We start from the raw sequence: 24,634 nt of genomic DNA on the forward strand, positions 1-24,634 counted from the left end.
CAAATGTGTATTGAAGGGTTGGCAAATAATTGGCATTGGCTCCAGCCATGGCTGCTGCTGCAGGACTGTTTGCTCTGCTGAGGAGCCCTGGGAAGGTGAGTGCCCCAGCAAATGTAGGCTCAGCCCCTGGGGTTCTGTGTTCAAATCCTGGCCCTTTTGAGAATGGAGGCTGCAATCAGGAAATAAAGGAGGGAGGCTAGGAGTGGGAAGGGGCAGCCATGAAGACATCCTAAAGTGCCAGTGGTTCCCAACATTTGGTTCTCCATATGTTTAGGACTTCATCTCCCATCATGCCTTACTACTGGCTAAAGTGGCTGGGGCCTCTGGGAGTAGGAGTCCAAGGGTTGGGAACCACTGTAGTGGACAGTGAAACAGTGAAAGGCTTCTCATACCTGGCATGATGGAAATGGAAATGGAAATGAGGGCTGCAGCCAGGAAACCAGAAGAAGTCTAAAAGAATGGGGAGGGCTGCCATGGAAGAAATAAGGCAGCATCCTAAAGCAGTGCTTCTCAAACTTTGGTCCTCCAGATGGCTTTTGGACTTCAGTTCCCAGGCTTCCTGATTGTTGGCCAAACTGGACATACATTCATCCCTCCATATTTGTGGCTTTGATATTTGCAGGTCTGATTATTTGTGGATTCAATTAATATGTTCTCTCTAGGAATATCTAGGTCCTCCAATGCAACTCTATGGTCAACTTTAACTAAAAGTTGCTCTGAAAGACCTAGGAGTTTATCACACGAGGGAGATCCCACCGAAAAACAGGATGTAAACTAGATTTAAATTTATTTAAAAATCCACAAATACGGGAAGTTTATCAGACGAGGTCACTCTTAAAGTGAAATAACACGGAGTTAAACCGGAGGTAAAGCAGAGTAAAACGGCAGCTTTTTACTTTTAGGAAGCAGGAGTCTGTCATGTTTGTGTGTTTATCTGCCTTCAAGCTGCCTATTGACATCAAGTACACAATATTAAGTTAGAGGGTCAAATGCAAAAAAGTTGGGTTTCCTATCCATGAGAAATGCCCAGTAGAAATCTATTGAATGCTGTGTGTGATTCTGTAATTTAAAATGATTCTGTAAATTTGATACTTACTTCTCATATTTCTCACTAACTTTTTGCAATGATCTAAAAGTGACAAAACCATCTCTGAGTATGCCTTACCTAAGAAAACTCTATGAAATTCATGGGGTCGCCATAAGTCAGTAGGCAACCTAAAGGCACATACATTCATGCATCCTTGGAATTGACCCTCCCATGCGGTTTAGGAGTTTACTTTTGTATATGACCTATCATAACTTTTATTGTGGAGAAAAGCTTTACAGTCCTGAACAAGGATGCAGTCTCTTCATATTCCACCTTTTTTTTACTGCTTAACAGAGTTTCTACGGTTAGAAAAAATATAGAAAAACAAGGGAAAGGCATCATTGTTTTAAACGCAGTAAAATTTGGTGAAAGGGGCAGAGAAATGTAATTATAAAGGCCTTTATCTGAAACCAATCACAAGTTATTTTTGTGATTGTAGTAATATCTATACAGTGGTGGTGGTCTTCATGTTCTCACCAACAAGACCAATACAATTAAGACTGTTTAAATCAAAGAAACAAAACCAGAATTTAAAATCTCAGCTTAGACGAATTGTGTTTCCCCAAAACTTTCTGTATGAGACCTGTTGCTGGTACCACGTTCATGCTTTATCACCTGATTGCAAACAACACATTTCAGGGCAGGGATATAAGTAGAGGGGAGAAATAATACAGTGAATCTACCACCTTATTCAACTTGTGTAGCCTGACCAGAAAGTCATAAGGGACTTGTGCATAAGGGACTTGACTTTACAGTGGAGCTTTGGATCTGGGATATTCAAAAATGCCAGTGAGAATCAAAACAACGGCTTGATAAGTCAAATGTCTTTCTGCAGAGAAAAGTCTTCATGTCCCAACGGAAGGCCCTCAAAGAGTTAAAGAGGAAGTATTCCAAATCTTGGTCACGATAACCAAGTAGGTCCCGACTAGATACTAGTGAAGATTATGCAATACATGCTAGATATGCATGTGAATATACATGGTTATGTGAAATGAGCTACCACCATTCAAGTTTTGTAGCTGGACTGCACATCTCATCATCCCTCAGCATTAGCTATGCTGGTTAGAGTGAATGGGAGCTGCAGTTCAACAACACCTGGAGAATCCCCCATTCATGTACAGAGGTTTGTTTTCAACCTGTTTGTAGTCCTATATACCGTATAGTGCACTAGTGTACTTTTGTGAATACTGTCATCATGACCAGCATTCATATTAGAATAACCTTCCTTTGTTGTAGCCCAAGTAGGCTTGCCATATCCCACCTGGGGGCGGGACTTTCCTGGTTTGGGGCGGGGCCACATAGTCCCACCCTGGTTTGGCCCCTCCCCCAGGACCTCCCCCCCCAGCAAGGCCCTGGAGGCAGCTCCAGCCCTCCCCATGGCTGTGTGCCACCCTCCCCGCCTCCCTGCCTGACTTAAGCCTAGAGAGCAGGTCTTAAAGACATCTGCCACTCAGAGCTATTGCCAGCCCACTTGGTATATATACCCTGCAAGAGGCATTACTTTCAGGTTACAGTGAGCAAAGAAAAAAAGGCCATCAATCGTTCCTGTTTCACTGGGAGTGTAAATGCCTCATCTTTTAAATGTCTACCACTCAGTATTGTTGTAATTCTTTATCACAGGGTCGTTTTTGAGGCCCTAAACACCTTTACTTGGAATATGCAAATTTCTCCCAAAGCTGACCAATGGGAAAGAAGCAATCAGCCCCCCTACATTTGGGTTGGTTTTCAATGGCTTGGTGAAGGAAGAGATTTTGCCTTGCAAGTTGCTGGTAAATAATAGAAGGCTTTGGGGTAGCAAAGGCTGCAGAAATAGTTTGACCCCCCCCCTTAAACATCCATGGCTCAGTGCTATGGGATTCTGGGAATTGTAGTTTCTTGTGGCACCAGAGCTCTTTTGACAAAAGGAGACTGAATGGAGGCGTTGCCTGGCTGGGGGCAGAGCCTCTTGCCAGCAGTGAGAAGGCTGCGATGATGAGGAAAAGCAGGGGCTCCTCTGGTGGTCCTGGCCACTTCCCTTGGCTCCCTCCCTCCTCCTCCTCCTCCTCCTCCTCCTCCTCCTCCTCCTCCTCCTCCTCTCAGAGCTCATTCACATTCCCTGGCTTTTCTCTCTCCCCCCCTCTCTCTCTGCACTTTGAGACCCCTTTAACTGCCAAAGCTCAATGCTCTGGAATTCTGGGGTCTGTGAGGCATTTGGCCTTCTCTGTCAGAGAGCTCTGGTGCCACAATAAACTACCATTCCCAGGATTCCATAGCACTGAGCCCTGGCAGTCCAAGCAGTGTGTTTTGTACACAGAGATCCTCCAAATGAATCCAGTCCCTAGCTTTTATATCTCTCTCACACACTGCAGGAATAATAACCCACTTTGAGACTGCTTTAACTCAGTGCTAGGGAATCCTGGGAATGCAAGTGTTTGGGAGACATTGAGAGTTCTCTGTCAGTCATGGCTCTGAGGCCACAATAGACTACAATTCCCAGGATTCCCCAGCACTGAGCAGTCTCAAACTGGACCATTTCCTCAGTGTGGATGCACCTGGGGAGGAATTCTGGGCACTGCAGTTCAACTACGTTTGGAGGGTTATGGGACTCCCTGTCAGAGATAGCTCTGGGGCCACAATGTACTACAATTCCCAGCATTCCCCAGCACTAACCCAGGACAGTTAAGTCACTCTCAAACTGGATTATTTCCTCAGTGTGGAACTCTGGGCATTTCAGTCCAGCATTGCTTTATTTCTGCAGTGTATTTTGGACCAGAGGCAAGGTGACTAGGCATCCTCCTCCTTTTCCAGGACATGTCCTCTTCTGTCACATTTCAAAATGTCCTCCATTTGGATCATGGCTAAGAAGCATGGATTTATAATTACATGGGTGTTTTTAGCTTTTATTTTTGGCCATGTCCTACATATTTTTGCTTGGGTGCCCTACATTTTGGGGTGAGGGCATTGGTCACCTTGGCCAGAGAGCTTTCCAGGGGTTAACTGCCATTCTGCTGTGGTGCTGGAACAAACCACCATTCCCAGAATTCCATAGCATTCAGCCAAGGCAGTTAAAGTGGTCTCAAACCAGATTATTTCTCCAGTGTAGATGCAGCCCAAGCCTTTTGCCTCTCTTATGCCTGAGATTTCAAAGCCCAGCCTTGGCACCACAACAAACTACAAATCCCAGGATTCCATAGGATGGAGCGATGAGAGTGAAAGCAGTGTGGCAGCAGCCTAAGTGTGCTTAATGCAGTTCTTAAGATGGTGCACCTCTTGCCTACAGAGTCTCACAAGACTTTTTTGTTGAACAACTTGTACCCATTAACTCCATTTCATGTCTCCTTTATTTAGTGGGGAGGAATACAGACAAAACAAGTCAAAATGAAGGAAAACCAAAGTCCCTTGACCAAAGGGTTTGGTTGTGGAATAAGCCTCTGAAATATGCAAGAGGCAATGTTAAAATAAAGCCATGTTCAATGCCCAAATGTGCTGTTTGGAATGGGGAGAGGGGGGTGGCCAGAAAGGGAAGTACATTTCCGTGATCTATCTATGAATAATGTCAAAATGTTCTCCATTTTGATCATGCCTAAGAAACATGCATTTATATTAACATTTCAAAAAAAAAGCCTCAATTTTTGAGTGTCCTCCATTTTTAAAAAATGTGTCCTACATTTGAAAATGTTGTCCTGCATTTGTCCTACATTTGTCCCGGTTTGGAAGTCCTCACTTATGGCAACCCTAAGCCCAAGCATAGGAATGCAATGTCCTTTAACACTTCACCCAAGTCTGCCCTTGCTCCTTTCAGTGCAATAGAGTCTATAGTGAAATCTTACTTCTATACAGAAGTGAGGCTCATGAGGCTTTTCTGATGTTATTGAACTTTAACTCCTGGTCCTAGAATTCTATGTCATTATCTTTTCTGGCTAGAGCTACTGAGAGTCACAGTCCAGCAAACTCTGGAGGGCTGCAAAATTCCCACCCTTCTAGACCCTCTAGAAGAAGTTTGTACCTCTCTCCTTAAAATATTCTTTGTTTGCAGCTAAGACGGAATGCATATCCCTATGTAAACGCTTGGATGACCCACCCCTGCATCTTTAAATCTTCCAAACCAGAACCTTTACCGAACCTATCCAAAGATGTCGTAACTCACGTTCCACTTCACATATTTACAGAAGAGGAGATAATGATTAAAGAAATGGGTAATGTACCTGATTTAATTCAATATCTTTGAACTCTGGCTGTAGCTCAATCTGTTCTTTTAATTCATTCTAAAAGCATTCTTAGGGTGCATCTACACTGTAGAAATAATGCAATTTTACCCCACTAGAAGTAATGTAGTAGTTTTACAAGATCTTTAGCCTTTTCTGCCAGAGTGCAGGTGTCTCACAAAACTACAAATCTCAGGATTTTGTAGGATGGCATCATGGCAGTTAAAGTGGTGTCAAACTGCATTATTTCTACAGTCTAGATGTACCCTTAGTCTACTATAACAAAATCTGTGCTCTTCAACAGGCCTTGGGAAGTTCCCTTCTTCATAGCAGAAGTGGGGAACATCTGGCCCTCCAGATATTGTTGGGATTCCTATCATTCAAAGTTAGTAAAGCCAATGGTGATAGATGATGGAAGTTGTAGCCCAGCAATATCTGGAGTACCACATATTCTCCAGTCCTGCTTTATGATTGTATGTTGAACATCACAGCTCATTCCTTTATGTTCAGCTTTTCTTTGTAGCTGTTACCTCATTGTTTTGCAACCCAGTTTCTTTATTATTAAATATACCTTTAAAAGTTGGGGTACAATGTTTTCTTTTCCGCAGTAGGAAGCAGAGATCAAAAGTGCTATTTTTTTCTTCATTTGCTGTGTAGCACAGATCTTTCTATGTCTAAAGCTTTAATAAAAAGACTAAAGTCATTTGAAATTAACACTGATTAAAGTTCTGGTTCCATTGAGTCTTGTAAAGAAGTTACACTAAAAGGCAGCCTTCAAGTAAGTATAAAAAGATAACAACAGGCTTCTTTATATCTTTTTCTTCCTTTCAGTAAAAAAGTTTGCACAAGAGCGAGTTGTACCATTAGTACAAAAAATGGATGAGGAGGCAAAACTGGATGAATCTTTACTAAAAGGGCTATTTGAACAAGGGGTATGTACAATGTTTTGAACGTGTTAAGAATGGGATATACATTTTGTTTTCTGTGAATTATTGTGTGCAGCTACTGGCTTTTCTGCATATGGTGTGCATGTGTGAATGCATGTGTAAATAGTTGCTACTATGTATCTTCAACTTGATTTCAACCTACAGCAACTGATTCCTACCTGAGGTTTCCTTGACTAGATTCATTCAGAGGTTTGCCATTGCTGCCTTCTAAATCTGAGACCTGTCCAAGATTTGAACTCTGGTCTCCAGCGTCAAAGTCCAACACTCAAACCAGTACATCATATGGGCACCAGATGTATCTGGTGTGCTGATATGTCAGTATTATATAGCATTATAAACTAAAATATTAGTGATATTGTAAAATAAGCACGGAGGACAAATGGTCAGTATTCATTTATTTTTATTTGACTATCCTGTGTGTATCAGGTAAAGGCCAATACCCAATATATTTTACTGTACATCAGTATGATTATAGTGCATCCCACAGTTATGCAAGAAGTTTCACAACTGATGCTATGGCTCACAACTGATGCCATATCAGATAACTACCCACTCACCAAGTAAAAAATGAGAGAGGGCTCTGTGTGTGTGTGTGAAAGAGAGAGGGGGGGGGGGGGGAGAGAGGGAGGGAGGGAGAGAAAGATGGCAATAGAGTCACACTTACCCAATTTTTTAGAAAGCACAACACTAGTGTAGGGCCCCAATAGGATTCTGCCCAAATAATCTATCCAGTTTTTGAAATAGAAGTAAATCTTGGACAGATATATTTGCTGTCTTCAGGTATTATGGTTATCTTTTAGTTATATAAGATGTCATGGACAGCAAGAATGTATTACAGGTTGAGTACCCCTTATCCGAAATCCAGAAGTGTTCTGTATATTGCACTTTTTCCAGTTTTGGAATACCTTTATTACCATATGCATAATGAGACATAATAAGGCTGGAGAGAAATTGTGGACCTGTGAGACAGTGGGAGGTGTGGTTTCCTGCCTTTTCCCACATCATTGTATCTGTCTCCAGCTGTACCCCTCTCCAGCCTTGCAAATCCAATATAGGTACTGTACATACCATGCTATTTGTGTCATAGCTCAAAACATTATAGATTTGGGAGTACTTCAGATTTCACAATGCCAGATAAGGGATTCTCAACATCCAGTAACTTGTCATTCTGACTCCAAAATTTGCTGCTACACCAGCGCAAACAAATGTATAGATAACAGGCTTGTGTTATATGCCTAAACCCACATGTAGCCCAGTCTGGTTTCACTGAGTTTAGTAGGCTGAACAAATTACTCCCATGTAAACATGATTCAACTGGGAAGCTCCTTAGAAAGTCCTTTTTGAAGTCCATAGCTCTTGCTTCCAACTAAGGTCTGGGATTCAGGTGTTTCAAAATGTGTAATCTTTTCCTCTTACCTAATAATAGCTTGTTGTCTCTTTCTTAAGCTGATGAGTATTGACCTTGATCCAGCATATGGAGGCACTGGGGCTTCTTTCTTTTCTACCATTCTGGTGGTTGAGGAGCTGGCCAAGGTTGATCCATCTGTATCACTTGTGTGTGAACTCCAGAATACATTCATCAACAAACTGCTTACAACTTACGGCACAGAAGAACAAAAGAGAACTTATTTGCCCAGATTGTCAAAAGATATGGTACGTTTAGTAAGCAGACTACTTGTTTATTTGATTTATATCCTGACTTTCTCCCAAGGCTGAGATGCAAGGAGGCTTCCAACATAATTAAAGAAAAGGTTAAGCCAAAGCCCAACAAATAACGCATATTGAAATACAAACTACATTAATTATACTATTAAAGCATCAATTAAAACAATTTTAAAACACCATACTAATAATGAACCAGTAGTATAATATTAAAGTGCAGCACAGCCATTTAAAAATCTGACCAGAACAGGTAGTCAGCTACTGAAGAGTTATCTGAATAGAATATCTGCCTCCTAATAAAAGGATGTTAGGGAGGAAGCTCTAACAGCTTTTTTGTTTCCTTCTAACATCCAATTGGTGTATTTATTATCAAGTCAGAGGTATATATCTTATCTTTTTGTTCAGTATACTTGAGTCTAGTGCATGCCCCACTTTTAGAATATACTTTATTACCTGTTATCAGGTGTCCTAGTGTACTAATTTTCAGGGTAAACCTGTAGTTTTGTTTACATCTTTAAAGGAATATCTGACATTCTTCTGTAAAAAGTTTAATTTCTTTTATTACAAGACAGAAAATGTGCAGGCCTTATCACCCTATCGTAAGTGCTATATTCTCCCATCTATAGGTTTTACAAAGTTGTATACCCTCATTTAATGATAATATAAAAACTTTAGTGGTATATGCACAGGCTCAGGAGTTGCCTACGAAATGTCTGGTCTGTAATACAGTATTGTCCCGTCCCCCCCCCCCCCAAAAAAAAAAAAAACACCATGCAGGGTGGCTATGTTGTACATTTAGTAAATTCAAACAAAAATCCACAAAATAATACCTTTATTTGTCAACTGAAATGCACAATATACTTGTTGCAAGTTTTCTAAGTTCCACTGGCTTCTTCATCAGGAAAGATGTTGCATACCAAATACAAGAAAAATTAGAGATGTTAGTAAGATAGCTGCATTTTGTTGTTTCTGTCCTTAGTTAAGATGTTATGGAGAGGGTATCTTTAGCAGGCTGGCCCCTCCTTCTTGGCATGTGGAAATTGGACAAAATCCAGGAAATTTAAATTCCATTTGTATATCAAATCCAATCCAATCTGTCTCCATTCCTGTGAGGCCACAGGCCTCTTTGTAGGCAGAGGACAATGGATTCCTCAAGAAATCTCTGTGTTTTTGCATCAGGAACATTTTGGTAGGTGTAGGGGTAAAACATGCCAATCAAGTTCAAATTTGAGAAGAAAAAAATTATTCTACCTTGGTTGAAGGTCGCAGTCCACTGGCTCATTCTACAGGGTTCCCCTGTTGCAGCTACTATGTGGTATCTATCAATCCAGAAAACGTGCAGGGGTAGCTATGTTGGCCATTTAGTAAATTCAGACAAAAACCCACTAAACAGTGATATCTTTATTGATCAACCAAAATGCACAATATACTTGTTGCAGGCTTTCAAAGCTCCACTTCATCAGACAAGGAATAAATTAACAGCATAACTCCGTGGTTATCTAGAAGGGAGTTCCAGTGAGTTAAATGGACCTTAACCTCAAATATTTTCTTGACATCTTTATTACATGATGGCACCTGTGTTTTCAAAAATCACTATACATGAAAATGCCTGATAATTTGATTTTCTCTTCTATGGCAGATGGGCAGCATTTGCCTTACAGAGCCGGGATCAGGCAGTGATGCATTTTCCTTGAAGACTTGTGCTGAAAAGAAGGGGGACTACTATATCATCAATGGGTCAAAGATGTGGATTAGCTTTGCTGAACAGGCAGGAGTGTTTTTTGTGATGGCAAATGCAAATCCTTCTGCAGTAAGTGGCTAATGTAGTTGTTGTGGGGGGCTGTATAAAGATTAGTGGTGTGATAGAAATGGGGCCTCATACCTTGCTTATATAGTCAGCCCTCCACATTTGCAGCTTTGACTTTTGCTGTTTTGACTGTTTGAAGATTTTATTAATATGTTATTTCTAGGAATCTCTAGGTCCACCAGCATGACTCTTCTGGAAGTTGACCATGGAGTCGTGCTGAGGGACCTAGAGATTTCAAGAGAAAACACCTCTCTAGGCAGTTGTAGGTCCTACAGCATGACTCTGTAATTAACCTCTGGCAGATGGTGAGTATAGAGTTTCACTGGAAGACCTAGAGATTCCTGAAGAAGTATTTTGTCAAGTAAAAAAAGTGTTGTTTTTTTAATTTGCAGTTTTTTCACTTTCATGGGGGTTCTGCATCCCTAACCCCAGAGAATGTAGAGAGCCCACTGTATTGGCTGTCATTTTTCTTTTTCTCTCCCTCTCCCTCTCTTCTTATGGATTTCTTTCTCTTCTTGGAAACTTGCTAGCAGCACTATTAATGACAGGAGTAAAGGGCATAAGACTGTCACCTTTACCCCTCTAATTGGGGCTGGTGTTTTTCTTCTTCTGTTTACATCTGAGGAAACCTGTCTCAACAGTTGTATCCAGAAAGTATATTATCAGTGCTCTGTGAGCATCTTGTAGGCTTGACTGAACTGTTCAGCCAGGCTCCAAAGTCACAGCCATTGCCAGGAGCACTCATTACCAATAGGGCTACTCCAATTATTCAGGAGGAAACAAGGCTGAAGGCTGTGTCTCCTCTCTTTTGCCTCTGTTTTAATATGCAGTTTGAAAGATTTGTTGCAGAGCTTGGAAAACCTACTTACTGCTCATACTGGCTAGGAGGGACCTGGGAGTTCTAGTTCCACAGAGTAACTTTAGATTTTTATTTGGGAGTGTATGATGGTCTTAGCCATCTTCAACTATTAATAGATTAATTGTATTTTTGGAGACTGCTTGCTACTCTCGATATTTTAGGTAGTTCTGCTCAGATGTAAACAGGAGATTACAACATCACAGCAAAACATCACAACAGGACAGGAGTCTAGCTCTGATTGTTGTTGTAAGGTCCAGTTGACTTGAATCAGACATGGATATACCTAATTCGGGGTGGAATGAAGTGGACTACTAAGGTTGTCACATACTTGCTTGGTTGTCCTAATAAGTGGCATATCTCTGGTACTGTTATTATCTACCTTTTTCAGGGCTATAAAGGAATTACATGCTTCATAGTAGACCGTAACACAGAAGGCTTGCATGTGGGAAAGAAAGAGAATAAACTTGGGATCAGAGCAACATCTACATGTCCCGTAACATTTGAAAATGTAAAGGTAGAGTAATCTCATTTTAAAGTTCTGTGGAATATGGTTTGGTCATAATATTGTGGATCATTGGGTAACAACTGTAAAGCTAGCATGATATTAGAAGACTAATAGCATACTGCAAGTTTTTTGTGTGTAGGGATGGTGGTGTTTTCTTTTCTGAGCTGATAAATATATTATTATTAGGTCACAGAGGATGTGTAAGCTGTATTACTAACCTTTGCATTTTCATGTGTTTTCACACTCACTTTTAAAATGTTCTTGTCACCCAAAGGCAACACATTTGTTTTTCTTCTTAAATGCAAGATCATGGCTTAAAACAATATCTGGCTTTGAGGAGAAGGGGGAAGGCTGTTCGTTATAGTTGTGTGCCCCAACTTATGGAGATGTTAGGTCAACCTACCACTGGGTTTTCTTGGCAAGATATGTGCAGAGGGGTTTGCCTTTGTCTTTCTTCGAGGCTGAGAGATGGTGTGATTTGCTCAAGGTTTACATGGCTGAGCAGGTATTCAAATGCTGGTCTCCAAAGTCATAGTCCAATGCTCAAACCACCACACCACTCTGGAGCTCACTTTTAAAATGTTCTTGTCAGCCAAAAACAAAACACAACTTAGGTTTTTCTTCTCAAATGCAATATTTTGACTTGAAATAATAGCTTTGAGGAGCAGGGTAAAGACTAGTAAGTACAGACTAATTGTTATTTAATTTTCAGGTTCCAGAGAGCAATATACTGGGGAAGTTTGGACATGGCTATAAATATGCAATTGAAATGCTCAATACAGGAAGGATTGGGATAAGTGCCCAGGTGAGTAGCACTGTTCAATGCTTGAGCCTAGTACAGAGTTAGCATCATCTGTATACTGATATGTTGTGCCATCTAGATCTCAAAAAAGGATATGGCAGAACTATGAAAAACAGAGCTGTTGTAATTGCAGTAATAAAGAGATGAAAAATTGGTTGTTGGATTCTGGCATGCTCTGTACCCCTTTCCACACTCCAGTCCTGACTTTTTCCAGGACAGTTACATTGATTTAATTCAGAAGTGAGAAACCTTTGGGCTGTGTATATCCTTGGGAATTTTTCATGCATCCTGTGGAGCATTTAGCACATCCTATCCAAGCCTGACTTCACTCAAGTAGGGAGAGAAAAGAGTGCTTTCAAAACCACTTCCTCCCACATCAAAAGAAGATATCTTAGGAATGTGGGATTCATTCTTTTAAAAGCTCCTTCGACTTCAGTAACCATCCCCTTTTTTCCATCACTTTCATATACATCAGATGGACATCCCGGGCAGGGGATGTAAAGGGCCTTTTCACGCTACAGAGTTACAGCACCTTATGGAATCCTGGGAGGTGTAGTTTAGAGAAGGGTACTTAGAATTCTAAGTCAGAGATTTCTATTGCCTCACCAAACTGCAAACCCCAGGATTCCGTAGAATGTTGCCATGGCAGTTAATGTGGAATTATAACTGCATGGTGTGAAAAAGCCCAGGGAGAAATTGGAAGCAAATACGAGATTTAAGGGTGAAGATTAAGCTTTAGAAGAGGAAGTTAAAAGCAGAATGGGATGTGATAGAAAGGGTTAAATCTACACTCATTTTTCCTCTGTGAAACCAATCTGTGGCTGGGTGAGAGACAGAGGATCGAGTGTGTGTGAATAGTCCCTGCCCAAGTGGCTCCTTACAGATTATCTGCAAAAAAAAAACAACCTCATATAAAAATTCTGTGAGCAAAGACCCATTAAAACACACACACATACAAACTGTCATTACTTCAACTGAAATGTTAATTAACACATTATGAGAAATATCAGGCTCTTACATATGGTTTCCAAGAACTAAATATTAACAAGAAGGAAACTTATCAGGGCAGCATACATTAATGTGGGCAGATGGTTTTCTCACAAATTAGGAATTGGAATGGATTCTTTATAAGTGAATTCACATTACACTGCATGGTGGGAACTTGAAAATTATGCTAATAAAATTAAGACGTTGTGATGAGGTAATTTTACCAATGCCTGACTTCTGGCTTTTGAACTGCCTTCTGGATGCTATGAAGAGGCCACTGTGTTTTGCTGTGATAAATAGGTTCGCTGGTTGGATCCTTGTAGAAGACAGAACCCTTCCTATCCTGTTTTTTCCTATGGGCCTCTACTAAGCAAAGTCACTGCTGGAAGTTCTCACTCTGGTTTTGTCAGCCCTGACTATAATTCCTTTGGCTGAGACTCCATAAACCCCTGCTGCTTTAGATCCTTAAGTTAGACCAAGTATTATTTTACAATTTGTTATTTTGCATTTACATCCTACTTCCCTCCAGTGAGCTCAAGATGGCACACATGACTTGCTTTCACTTTATCATTACAATAAACATGTTTAGATAGGTCAGGATGAAAGAAATTAAATGGCCCAAAGTCACCAAATAACTCATGAGAAACTTGAACCTGGATTTCTCAAGTCCTAGTCCAGTGCTTAAAGCACCATAGTACACTGGCTCTCTACTTTTCCCACTCCCTGCCCCTCACAGATTAGCCTATTCTTTGTTACAGTATTTGCAGAAAGGGTAAGACTGCGCAGTTCCTATTCCCAGGTAACTTCTGTTAAACTCAGTGGTAATTCCAGTTGTTGTTGGAAGAGAGCTTCCATCATCTCTGACCATTGGCCATGCTGGCCTGGGATTGATGGATCCCAGTAGCATCTTCAGGGTTGCAGGTTCCCCATCTTTCCTTTAGCATAAACATAGCACTGAGCTTTGTATTGTCCTGGAGATTCATTAATTCCAGTGCACTGTAACATTGGTATCAATAGGAATAATACTCAGTGTTGTTTTTATAAGCCTATAACAAGGCACATTTGGTGAGGCACGAGAGAGCCTACTTGGGGGCTGCTCTCAAAATGTGGAACTCCCTTCCCTGGGAGATCCCATTGACCCCCTTCCTGATGTTCTTCTGCTGGTAGGTAAAGATCTTTTTTATTTAAGGAGGAATTTGTTTTTTTAATATGCTGCATTTTTTTAATAGGAGGCTAGTGTTTTTATTTGATAATGTCTTAAGTTTTTATTGCTGTTTTTAATTTATGTTTTTAATAGAAGCTTAAATGTGTTTTAACTTAGGTATTAAGACACACTTGTATTTTTTCCCAAAAACATTGTACACCACCTTGAATCCTATGCTGGGAGAAAAAGTTGGATATACCGTATTTTCTGGCGTATAAGACAACCCCCCAACTTTTCTAGTTAAAATATAGAGTTTGGGATATACTCGCTGTATAAGACTTCCCCTCTTCCAACGCACACCAAATAAATTTTTTTAAAAAATCAGATTTGATTTCAATATGGTAATTTTAATTCAAATGCTTATGACATGCAGGTACTTAGCAGGAAAACTTGTTGTATACAAAGCCTGGTTGGATTGATCAGCTCTCCCTGCCTGCCCAGCCCTCCCTGTCTCCAAGATTTTCTTCTACCGTACTTGTATAGCACCACCCTTGCTGCTTTCATATGGTCACCACATACGGAGGGTATGCGGCCACGGACGTTTTTGAGCTCCCCCCACCATATGCGGTGACCATAGATTTTCCAGTCCAGCTCAGAAGTTTCAGCCCTATAAGACAACACCCAGTGTATAAGACGACCCCTGACTTTTGAGAAAATTTTCCTGGGTTAAAAAGTAGTCTTATATGCCAGAAAATACAGTACATTAATAAAATAAATACATACATAAGTAACAGCAGCAACAAGGCTTGCTTTGCTTTTAAGAGGACTGAGACACTTTTCTAGCCTTAATAGTAATGGGTTTTGTGTGATTCATTCACAGATGCTGGGATTAGCACAGGGATGTTTTGACCAAACTCTCCCATATACAAAGCAGAGGAACCAATTTGGGAAAAGCATATTTGAATTTCAGGTACTGATTGCTATGTTCTGTAAAATGTGTCTAACTGTGAAGAAGAAATGTTTATTACAGGTGACAATATTGCTTCTCATCACTGAAGTATCTTGTAGCTTTCTTACAGCCGGCTATGAGTAGTTAAATTTGAACAGTATATCACAAGAGTCAGTTTCTCCATTTCTGCAACATTTTTCAACTTGAAAGACATCAAGTGCTCTCTTGTTTGTTTCATGCATCATGACAGCGTTTTGAAATAATTCATTTGGAATTTAGTACCCAAGCAACAGTACAGTTAACAACTGTAACATGACTTAATTACTCATTATTATATTGTGCCGCCATATGTATTTGCTATAACCTATGTTTTAAAATAAAAAATGGTAGTATTAATTTCTCCTTGCGTTTTGGATTAGATTTTTTTTTAATCCCAGTTTTTGGTCATGAAGGCTGTAGTACTATGAAGTTAGGGTTGCCATACCTGAGGACCTCCAAACTGGGACAAATGTAGGAGAAGGTTTGAAAATGTAGGACTTTTTTTTTTAATTTCCTGGCCAGGAAATTAAAAAAAAAAGGTCCTACATTTTTAAACCTTGTCCTCCTCTTCCTCCTCCCAGCTTGGGAGGAAGCCTAGGCCTGCTCCCAGGCCGGGAAGGGGCATGGAGGCTGCTTGGCATCGCGGCAATCGTCGCGGTGCCAAGCGGCCTCCTCCTCCCCGGCCTCGCGGAGGCCTTGGAGGACCCCGCGATCGCGGAGCTGCTTCCAAGGCCTCACTGTGGCCTGGGAGGGAGCGTCTCCGCGGCCGGAGCTCCGACCGCGGAGAGCGCTCCCAGGCCTCAGTGAGGCCTTGGAAGACCCCGCAATCACAGAGCCACCTCCAAGGCCTCACTGGGGCCTGGGAGGGAGCGTCTCTGCGGCTGGAACTCCGATCGCGGAGAGCGCTCCCAGGCCTCAGCGAGGCCGTGGAGGACCCCGCGGCTCATGCGGGGGCAGAGGTGGCCGCGGGTGGTGCCATCCCGGTCATGGCGCCAAACCGGACCGGGACAGCACCGCCCAAAGTGGGATTGCCCTGCCTACAGGTGGGATATGGCATCCCTATATGAAGTCCTACCTGGAAGTAAGCCCCAGTATATTTTCTTCTGGATAAACATGTGAGGAATTGAGATGTCACTTATTCATAGGATAAGAAACTTAGCATGTTCTTAACAGTCAAGGAAGAAAGACTAAATTAGTTTTGTCCTTTGTTTTCTCTTACGGGTTTTGTTTCTTCCAAGGGAATGCAACATCAGATTGCTCAAGTAGCCACACAGATTGAAGCTGCAAGGTTGCTAACCTATAATGCAGCCCGGCTTGTAGAAACAGGAAAACCTTTTATAAAAGAAGCAAGCATGGCCAAGTATTATACAGCAGAGGTGAGCTGGTCTTGTTTTGTTTTCATTTTCTTCATTGTAGCATATAATGAAAGGAAACAAAGTCTTTGACATTTACTTTGTAAATACATAATCATTGTTTTACCTAGGATGAAAATAAAATGTTTAATGACTGGAAAAGCATTCTTCTTTTAAAGAGGATATTGACTTGATTCAAAAGGTACTTTAGGCATGCCTAGTGAGTTGTTTATCTCCCACCCCCCAAAAAAAAAATTATATTGAAAATATGTGTTGAATGTCTCATCCTTCATTAGCTTACAAAACATTAAAACCATAACAAATATTTTAAAAAATCACCTTAAGGATTACAGTATGCATAGAAGCTCCCCACAACAGTTGTTTAGATTCAAGGCCCTTAAGATTCATTTCTAACTGGAAATACTAACATCTTCAAGTGAAACCTAGTAAAAGACCTTAAAAGAAGCATTGTATGGCCTTTCCTCAAACAGCCTGGCTAGTAGCTGCAGCTACAATAGGGATAAGCAATATATGGTCCTCTGGGTGTTTTTAGACTGCATTCACAATGATGACTCACCATTGACTATCCTGGGAAGGGCTGATGGGTCTTGCAGCCAAAAACATCTAAAGGGCTACATGTTCCCCACTCCTGTGTTACAGTTACTGTTACATCCCTTGCAAATAGAACAGTGATGTTTGGAATGCAGACTCCTCGGTTTGGCTTTGAAGGTTGAGAGGAGAGCTAAGGAGCTAAGATAGTGTAACATGGAAGAAGACGTAACATAAAATTAGTTGCCTTGGATTCTAACACAGATCAAGAGTAGATGTTTAAGAGAGACTCTTGAAAGAAGGAAAGACAATGGCTATCCATTCCATGCATACTGTAATCCTTTGATAGATGGATAGAATGATTTAATTTACACATAAGGACCCAAGGTGGCCTACAGCAAGGTTAAAACAAGATACATCTTGAATGTAGCTTTTTACAACATCATAACACATAATTAATTATTTTTGATATCAGTGAAGCAGCACAAATGGTCTACTCTGGGAAAAAGAAGAGTCCATGTGCTGCTTATTGCTTTAGATCAGGGTGGGCAACATGCAGCCATCCAGATGTTGCCAAAATGCAACATCCATCAACCCTAGCCAGCATAGCCAAGAGTAAGGAATGCTGGGAGTTGCAGTTCAGACATTCATAGAGAGCTATGCTTTGCCCACCCCTGCCTTAGAGAGCATATCATCCATACCTCGACCACCTTAAGGAAAACAAATGTATTGTGTAAACCACAGAACTTTATTTCCATACTAAGTAACTTTTAAATACCTTTAAGGGATGCATTAGCAGTCTGAACATCACTGCTATGTAATGCACTCCCATCCATGCTTTTCCAGAATTAATTTCCATATAGTGGTGCAATCCAGGAACTTTACATTATTCAACAAATTAAATATACCATCATGAACTTGGCATCCTCCTACATAACATTTTATGTCCTGAAACATATCAGCTGTAATATTTATATTTAAAGTAATTTGATTGCATTATACATTGGTAATAGAAACAGAACAATAAACTAAAAAACAATTTGCCAGCAGACATAATCACTATGTAAAATTGCCGAAGTTAGTCATTATAATTCAGTGAGCAATATGTGCATATGTTTCTTTGCTTGTGATCAGCACAGCAGAATCTAAAACAATTTGCATCATGCCTGCTGTCCATTCTCATAGGTTGCAACTCTAACAACAAGTAAGTGTATTGAATGGATGGGTGGAGTTGGCTTCACAAAAGATTACCCTATTGAGAAATATTACAGGGACTGCAAGATTGGTAAGTAGCAATTTCTTCTGTATTATCTTGTTTCTTTCTCAAAATGAGGGCTGAATGATCAGAAAGTTATCCATAGGACATTATGCAATATTGAAATATTTGCAATGCAAATATTTCACATTCTGGAAAAAATCAGAAACATTTCTGTTCCCGAGCATTATGGATAAGGGAGACTCAACCTGTAAATAAGGATGTGGAACTTGTTAGAGCTTAGCCAAACATCAGGTTCTTGACCTTCTATCTCCAGGTTTAAGACACTGCAAGCAGATTGATTATATGTTATATTTTGTTAATTGACCAGAATTAGAATGTAGGCCAAATATAGTGTTGTTTTATGAAATTGCATTGATAAGCCCATACAATCTTCCCTATCACTATGGATGTATTATTCACATGCAGTCCCTAGCAGCACAGAATTGAATCATAGCAAAGCAAGGCCCAGGCAACTGCATGTCAAGAGTAACTGTGGGTTGACTTTACCAGGAGTGATTGTCCATTACAGATATATATCTTAGAGAGTGCATTGTATTAAGTTTTGCATAACCCAATGCAATGCCTATTGAAAAGCCGGAATTATGTAGTGATTTGAGGGTTGGACTATGACTCTGGAGATCAGTGTTTGATTCCCACCTCAAGCTAAAAATGTAATGCTTGACCTAGGACAAATCACACACTCTCAGACTCTTGGCAAGTTTCTTGCCCAGAAAACCCTATGATAGAACCTATCATAGGCCTTAGGGTCTCCCTTAGTAAAAAATGACTTGGAGCTACACAACAATAATTACCTTATGTACTGCCGATCTTGGGTTAGATCAAATCTTGTCATATTTAGAGTACAGTTTCATTACTGGGATTGATCTACTCAGGTTACTCATAAAATTAGTGGATTATGCAAATCCAAGTTTGTAGGACTACTGGTGTCTCATCAGTCAACAAATCACAACTTAATGTATGCGCTGCTTCCATTTAATAGCATCATGTGCAACATGATGTGAAACAGAGTTTAATGTAACTGTTTCACATAGACAAATTGTTTCTTTACATTTTTCCTTAATGATAAAAATTCTGCCCATCCTCAAAGTCAGTGTGCAATTGCTAACATACTGCATTTCTGACAGAAATTACTCTCATTGTAGGCACATTATAGAATTTTTAACTCTGCTTTGATTACATATTGAATCTTTGCTTCATGGTTCTGTGTTTACTGAAAGTGCTTTAATCACTGTTTATATGCTTCCTTGATTCATTTGTCTTCCTGATGGTTTGTTTCAGGCACCATATATGAAGGAACTTCAAATATCCAGTTGAACACCATCGCAAAATGCATTGCTCAAGAATACTAAAATTCAAGAGACTTAATGACTGACACAGCGATTATTTCACAGACAGTTTGAAACTGCTTGCCTTAACTGGTGGGATCATAGATTACACCTTATTTCCTCTTTTTTAAAGCACAGAAATGTCCACATGGTGGCAATTTTACATCCTTGTACAGTGCCTGATACAAGATTGTAGTGGTCTGCACCACCACTACAATAATGTATTATATAATTTTTTCAGATGTAATGAAAGAAAAGGTTATATACACCCATCATTTAAAAAACTAATTGCTTTTGAAAGCATGTGCTGAGAGACTATAGAATGAATAACTTCAGTTGATTCTTGGCTGGTGAAATTTACCAAGGCTGCTTTTATTTTATCATATTTCTCTTTGAATCTTTGCATAAATTTGGGGTGCTTATTCAGGTGAACGCACAACACGTTTAAATGTGAATTTATGACAAAGAACTAAGTATCAAATCACCCATGAAGGAAATGCCTGGAATTCTGTTCATACAAGAGTGATAACTTTTAGTAGTGTACTCTGCAACTTTTGGCATGCAGTTGACTAAACTACATAAATAGTCAGTGATGGAAAACATTGATTCAATAAGATAATGATACCCTGAATAATCAATTGCCTTGACTGATTTTCCAATTTCAAACACTGTATTTGGGGAGAGGGAATTTTGTACCCTAAAGCCACCAGATTCTGTATGATCTTAGAAGCAAAGTAGGGTCAACCCTCATTAGTATTCGGATGGTAGATCGTCAACAAATACCAAGTGCTGTAGGCTATATTTCAGAGGAAGGAACTGGCAAAACCACTTCTGAATATTCCTTGCTTCAGAAAACGCTCTGAAATTCCTGGGGTTACCATAAATCGGCAGGCAACTTGAAGACGCACATGCACATACACATTTTTGGGAGAGGTAGATTTTATCCCATGATTGTTAACATGGAATTATGAGGAAACTGATACACTGCCATTCATGTAGGGTTGTTGGTATTTATGGTACTCTTCAGAGGCCACAGAAGCCTAGCATTCATTGCCTACTAATACTCCTATTAATATTGTTGTCAAGGTTCCCTGAAATACAGATTGGATCAGAAATGTCTTGGAGTAAAATTCAGGAAACTACATGACCCAATGTGTGGAAAGATGAAGCACCTATGAAACTCCATTCTTGAATGTTTGTGCAGAGGAAAACAAGATAGTGTGGCCTGGTACTGAAGGCTGCAGAAGGAGACATTTTGGGTAAATGTTGCCTTGCTTCACTCCATTTCTCAAGTACAACATTTTGGGTAGATCTCTGTAATTTTCATCTTGTAGATCCCTGCAACAGGCTGAGCTTTTTCCATCTATGAAAACTGATTTATTTTTTACATAATGCATCGAACATACATTTTATCACATCCTCAAATAGTTTGGTTGGGCTGTACGTGTCGTCAAATTCTTTGTATACAGATAAATTTAATTCTTTTAAAATGCCATTATGCCATTTTCTGAGTTAAACACACACACACACCCCTAATGTTCAAACTGGCTGTGTTTTTGTACCACATATACAAACTCTACACCTTTTTCCTCTGTGAAGTATATAATATCCTGATTATTAAGTTTATCTGGAAACTGACAATGAACCCTGAAAAGTGGATGAAATGCAAGGGCATCTATTAAGTGAAAGAGGAGGGGAATGTTGGGGGGGGGGTGATTTCACCTGAGACTACAGCCAAGATAAATGACCAAAATCCCACTCCCACAGCACAGAGTTGGCCATGTATGTTTTTTTCAAAAAGTCAGCTCTGCAAATGCCATGGCTATTTTGGCTCTAAGGTTTCCATTTACAAAGACCTTTGCACACAATGACCCTTTCATGGTAAAGAAGATAAGAGGAGGATGTCCATTAAAACCATGGAGATTCCAAAAGCTTACATGAATTTTTGTATTCTTTTGTTGTCTTAATCAAGTTATTCTCACAACAATTTTTCTTAGGGTTGACAGGGCTACCTTTGCTCTCCTGGGTCTTATTTGTATATAACATGCTGTATATGGCACAACAGGCCTAGGTATGTTAACCTAGGTATCTAGTTAACCTGTTATATTTCTATTCCCATCCTCTCTCCTATCTTGTCACCTTTTGCATTCTAATGACAAAGCATAATGGCAGGCACAATACAAGCATAATAATAAGTCAAATTATTTGAGAGACTATATTGTGGTAATACCCATATTAGAATGACCAAAAAGGCCCCCAAAAATGTCTGTGCCAGCTTTTAAAACAAAAATATTTATTTTTTTTAAAAAAAAGCATACAAGGATGGGGGAATGACAGTGTTACAGTCTGCAGTGTGGTTTTGAGATGGTATATGAGGGAGGGTTTGAAGACTATCAAGGTTCATCAAGCTACTCCTGCAAAGGTCCTGGACATTCTGGGGGCAAGAAAGGTTGTTAAAAATAAACAAATAAAATGTGGTTCTCCATTTCAGAATACAAAAATAACATTTTTGCAAGCAGTGTGGCTTTATAGTCTAAGCTGCAAGTGCCTTCCTCTGTTCCTTTAAAACACAGGAGTAAATGGATTCTCTCAGGCACCATTCTCTGCACTCTTACACTGGTGTCTCTAGGGCAGTGTGTGGTGTGTGGACTGCATCAGGTGACATCACTAGATGAGATCTTTTGCAATTAAAAAAAACTTTTCATGCATGGGGGGAATGTTTTCCCATCTTTGCTGTCCAGGGTGATGGTGACAGGATGCTAGGTTCTTTAGGATGAGACCCTCCCCATGTTCACCCCCATCCCAGGATGTCCATGGGGTGGTGACACTGTGAATTATTGCACTGGGTGACACCAATACTAGTGATACCACTGACACTCTTTGACTTCATTGAGAATGATCTCTGAGTTTATATGAGCAAGTGTTGGGTCCATCAAGTGTTTTAGGAGAAATAACCTCTTTTGCAACCATGAGGTTGCATTCTTATACTTAGCAGTTAACATTCCATACATAAGGGCAAGGTCTCATAGAAGTAGTAAACTGTACCACATTTGCAGTATGGAGTGAAACCCTTAAAAGAGGTTTACCATGTGACGAAAAACAGTTACATGAGGGCACTGTAGTTAATAAAAGCCGGAAGTAACACTACATAGCTGTCCAAAGCTTGGCATTCACTTTTTTCAACCACAACTTTCAGAATTCCCCAGTTGGTAAGTCTGGGAAATTCACAGAGTTGTATTCCAAAAAAGGTAATTTTTCTAAGCTCTGGGATCTATTACATATTTAGTGAAATCATTTTGGGTTTATTCATAGATTATTCAGAAGATTTTAACACCCTGCTGCTAGAAGACATTTTTGTGTATAATACAAAGGAAACATAAACAATTCTAGCTTCATACTGATCACTGTGTGATCAGAGCTGACACAGACATGTGGGTAAGTATATTTTATATAAAGCAATTCATCCTCCTCTTCTGACCCCAAAGATATTTATTTATTGGGGGAAATGCATGAATAACAAATGTCAGTGCACTGTTTCCATGTTCTTTCTCATGAGACAATGTAAATAAAAAGATTATTACATAAGACTGTAATGTGGCACAAGCATTAACCCTGTCTTTTTATTTTCCAATGGGAATGTTGAGCTTTCTCCCTTCCCATCCTTAAACCAGCCACTAGAGGGCCATCCATTGAGCAGCAAGCAGGCTGAACATAACATTATCTCCACAGCAGAGGGCACAGGAGATCTTCCATACAAGCCAACAAATATCTAAATCACTGCTGCGTCCAGGATACTGGCAAAGGGGAAAGTTACAGGAAAGTGTGCCAAGGAAGCTTTCCAGCCTAGGATGAATTAAATGTATTCCTTTTTGGAGTTAATGTTTCTTAATTATCTATTCTTTTTAGTGACTTGACTTTTCAGATACTGAAGTCTACAGCATCTTGCTGTTTTGACTTCTGTCTTTTTGCAGCTGCCTTCATCGCCCTCCACCCTCAATGTAGAGAGATGAATGTCTTCTCACAAATGAAGCTGTCTTAGACCAAGTCAGACCACTAGTCTATCTGGCTTGGTATTGACTACCTTGATTACCAACCACTGTCCTGAGGTTTCAGCAAGTGGTCTTTCCCAACATTACCTGAGATGATAATGATTGAACCCGGGACATGGAAAACATGGTCTTTTCCATAAAGACAGTCCTATACAGTTGTAGGACAGGAAAAGAGCTGAAGGACAATCTTCCTTCCCCAAAGCTCATTCTCTGCACCAAATATTCCTAAAAACCTCTGTTTCATATTTGCTTTGCTGAAATGTCCTTGAATTGTTTGTGGCAAGATGTGGCCTTCTCTGTTCTGCATCAGGCTATGTCCTGGACATAGTAATTGCACTGAAATGCCCTGTCAAAGCAAATGTTTTGGGACAATTGTGAGATAACAAATGGATATTTAAGCTATTGGACTACAATCAGGATGAGTGAGTGGAAGCCCCTTGCTTAATTTAGTAGTGTACCACAACACACAGCAGCAAATTTCTCTCTGGCCCATTCATACAAGTAGTATCGAAAGCCAGCCAGATTATTTTGGCACATGAGGCAATGAATTGCCACAAGCATCTCTCCTTATCTCTTCCAGTGGGAACAGAATAACAGAATGTAAGTAACAAAACATATTCTGCCTTTTATGACACCCAAAATCTGCTGCCTAAGGCAGCCAACTCATTTTCCCTAATGATTGTGCCAACTCTGATGTACAAACTTCGTCAACATTTTCTCTTGTAAGCAACAGAATCAATAAACCTCTATATTCAGTTCCTACACGGTTTATTTGTTTTTTTTGTCTTCTGAATAGGCAAAATATTGATACCAATCTTTCTGTAATCACAGACAAACCTGTTTTTCCTTTGTTCTGTTCAGGTGATATGCCTTCATACCACCTAAGAGCATGCCTGTAAAGTGGTTACTTATTTGATAATGGCAACTATATCAAACCCACAAACATTTCACTGATGGAAACAGGGACATGTATTTAATGGACTTAAGCATCCATGGATTTTGCTATCCATGCGTAGTCCTGGAACCAAACCCCAACAGATACCAAGGGCCCACCTGTACTTTTGCACTTTGAACAAAATTTGCTGCAATTGAAGTAAGCTGAGGACAA

At 40.1% G+C, this 24,634-nt stretch overlaps 1 protein-coding gene across 3 annotated transcripts; it reads left to right on the forward strand.

Annotated features, from left to right (window-relative positions):
• The first annotated feature begins 1 nt into the window (after window position 1).
• Window positions 2–24,288, forward strand: ACADSB (acyl-CoA dehydrogenase short/branched chain). Of its 3 annotated transcripts, XM_089510097.1 has the most exons (13): window positions 2–95; window positions 5,103–5,262; window positions 6,103–6,203; window positions 7,665–7,871; window positions 9,520–9,690; window positions 10,935–11,060; window positions 11,764–11,856; window positions 14,865–14,954; window positions 16,211–16,348; window positions 18,059–18,158; window positions 19,431–20,736; window positions 22,790–22,912; window positions 23,122–24,288. In XM_089510097.1, exons 1-11 carry the CDS (start codon window positions 48–50, stop codon window positions 19,499–19,501), a joined length of 1,305 nt encoding a protein of 434 aa, XP_089366223.1. In that variant the 5' UTR covers window positions 2–47; the 3' UTR covers window positions 19,502–20,736; window positions 22,790–22,912; window positions 23,122–24,288. The 3 variants fall into 3 exon arrangements, with proteins under 3 accessions (XP_089366223.1, XP_089366222.1, XP_089366224.1); XM_089510096.1 differs by having other exon boundaries at window positions 22,790–24,288; XM_089510098.1 differs by lacking the exons at window positions 22,790–22,912; window positions 23,122–24,288 and having other exon boundaries at window positions 19,431–19,570; window positions 20,564–21,427.
• The last annotated feature ends 346 nt before the right edge of the window (window positions 24,289–24,634 follow it).

The sequence above is a fragment of the Sceloporus occidentalis genome, unplaced genomic scaffold (genome assembly GCF_023333645.1).
Source record: "Sceloporus occidentalis isolate IW3139 unplaced genomic scaffold, rSceOcc1.0.p SCAF_2, whole genome shotgun sequence".
NCBI lineage: Eukaryota > Metazoa > Chordata > Lepidosauria > Squamata > Phrynosomatidae > Sceloporus > Sceloporus occidentalis.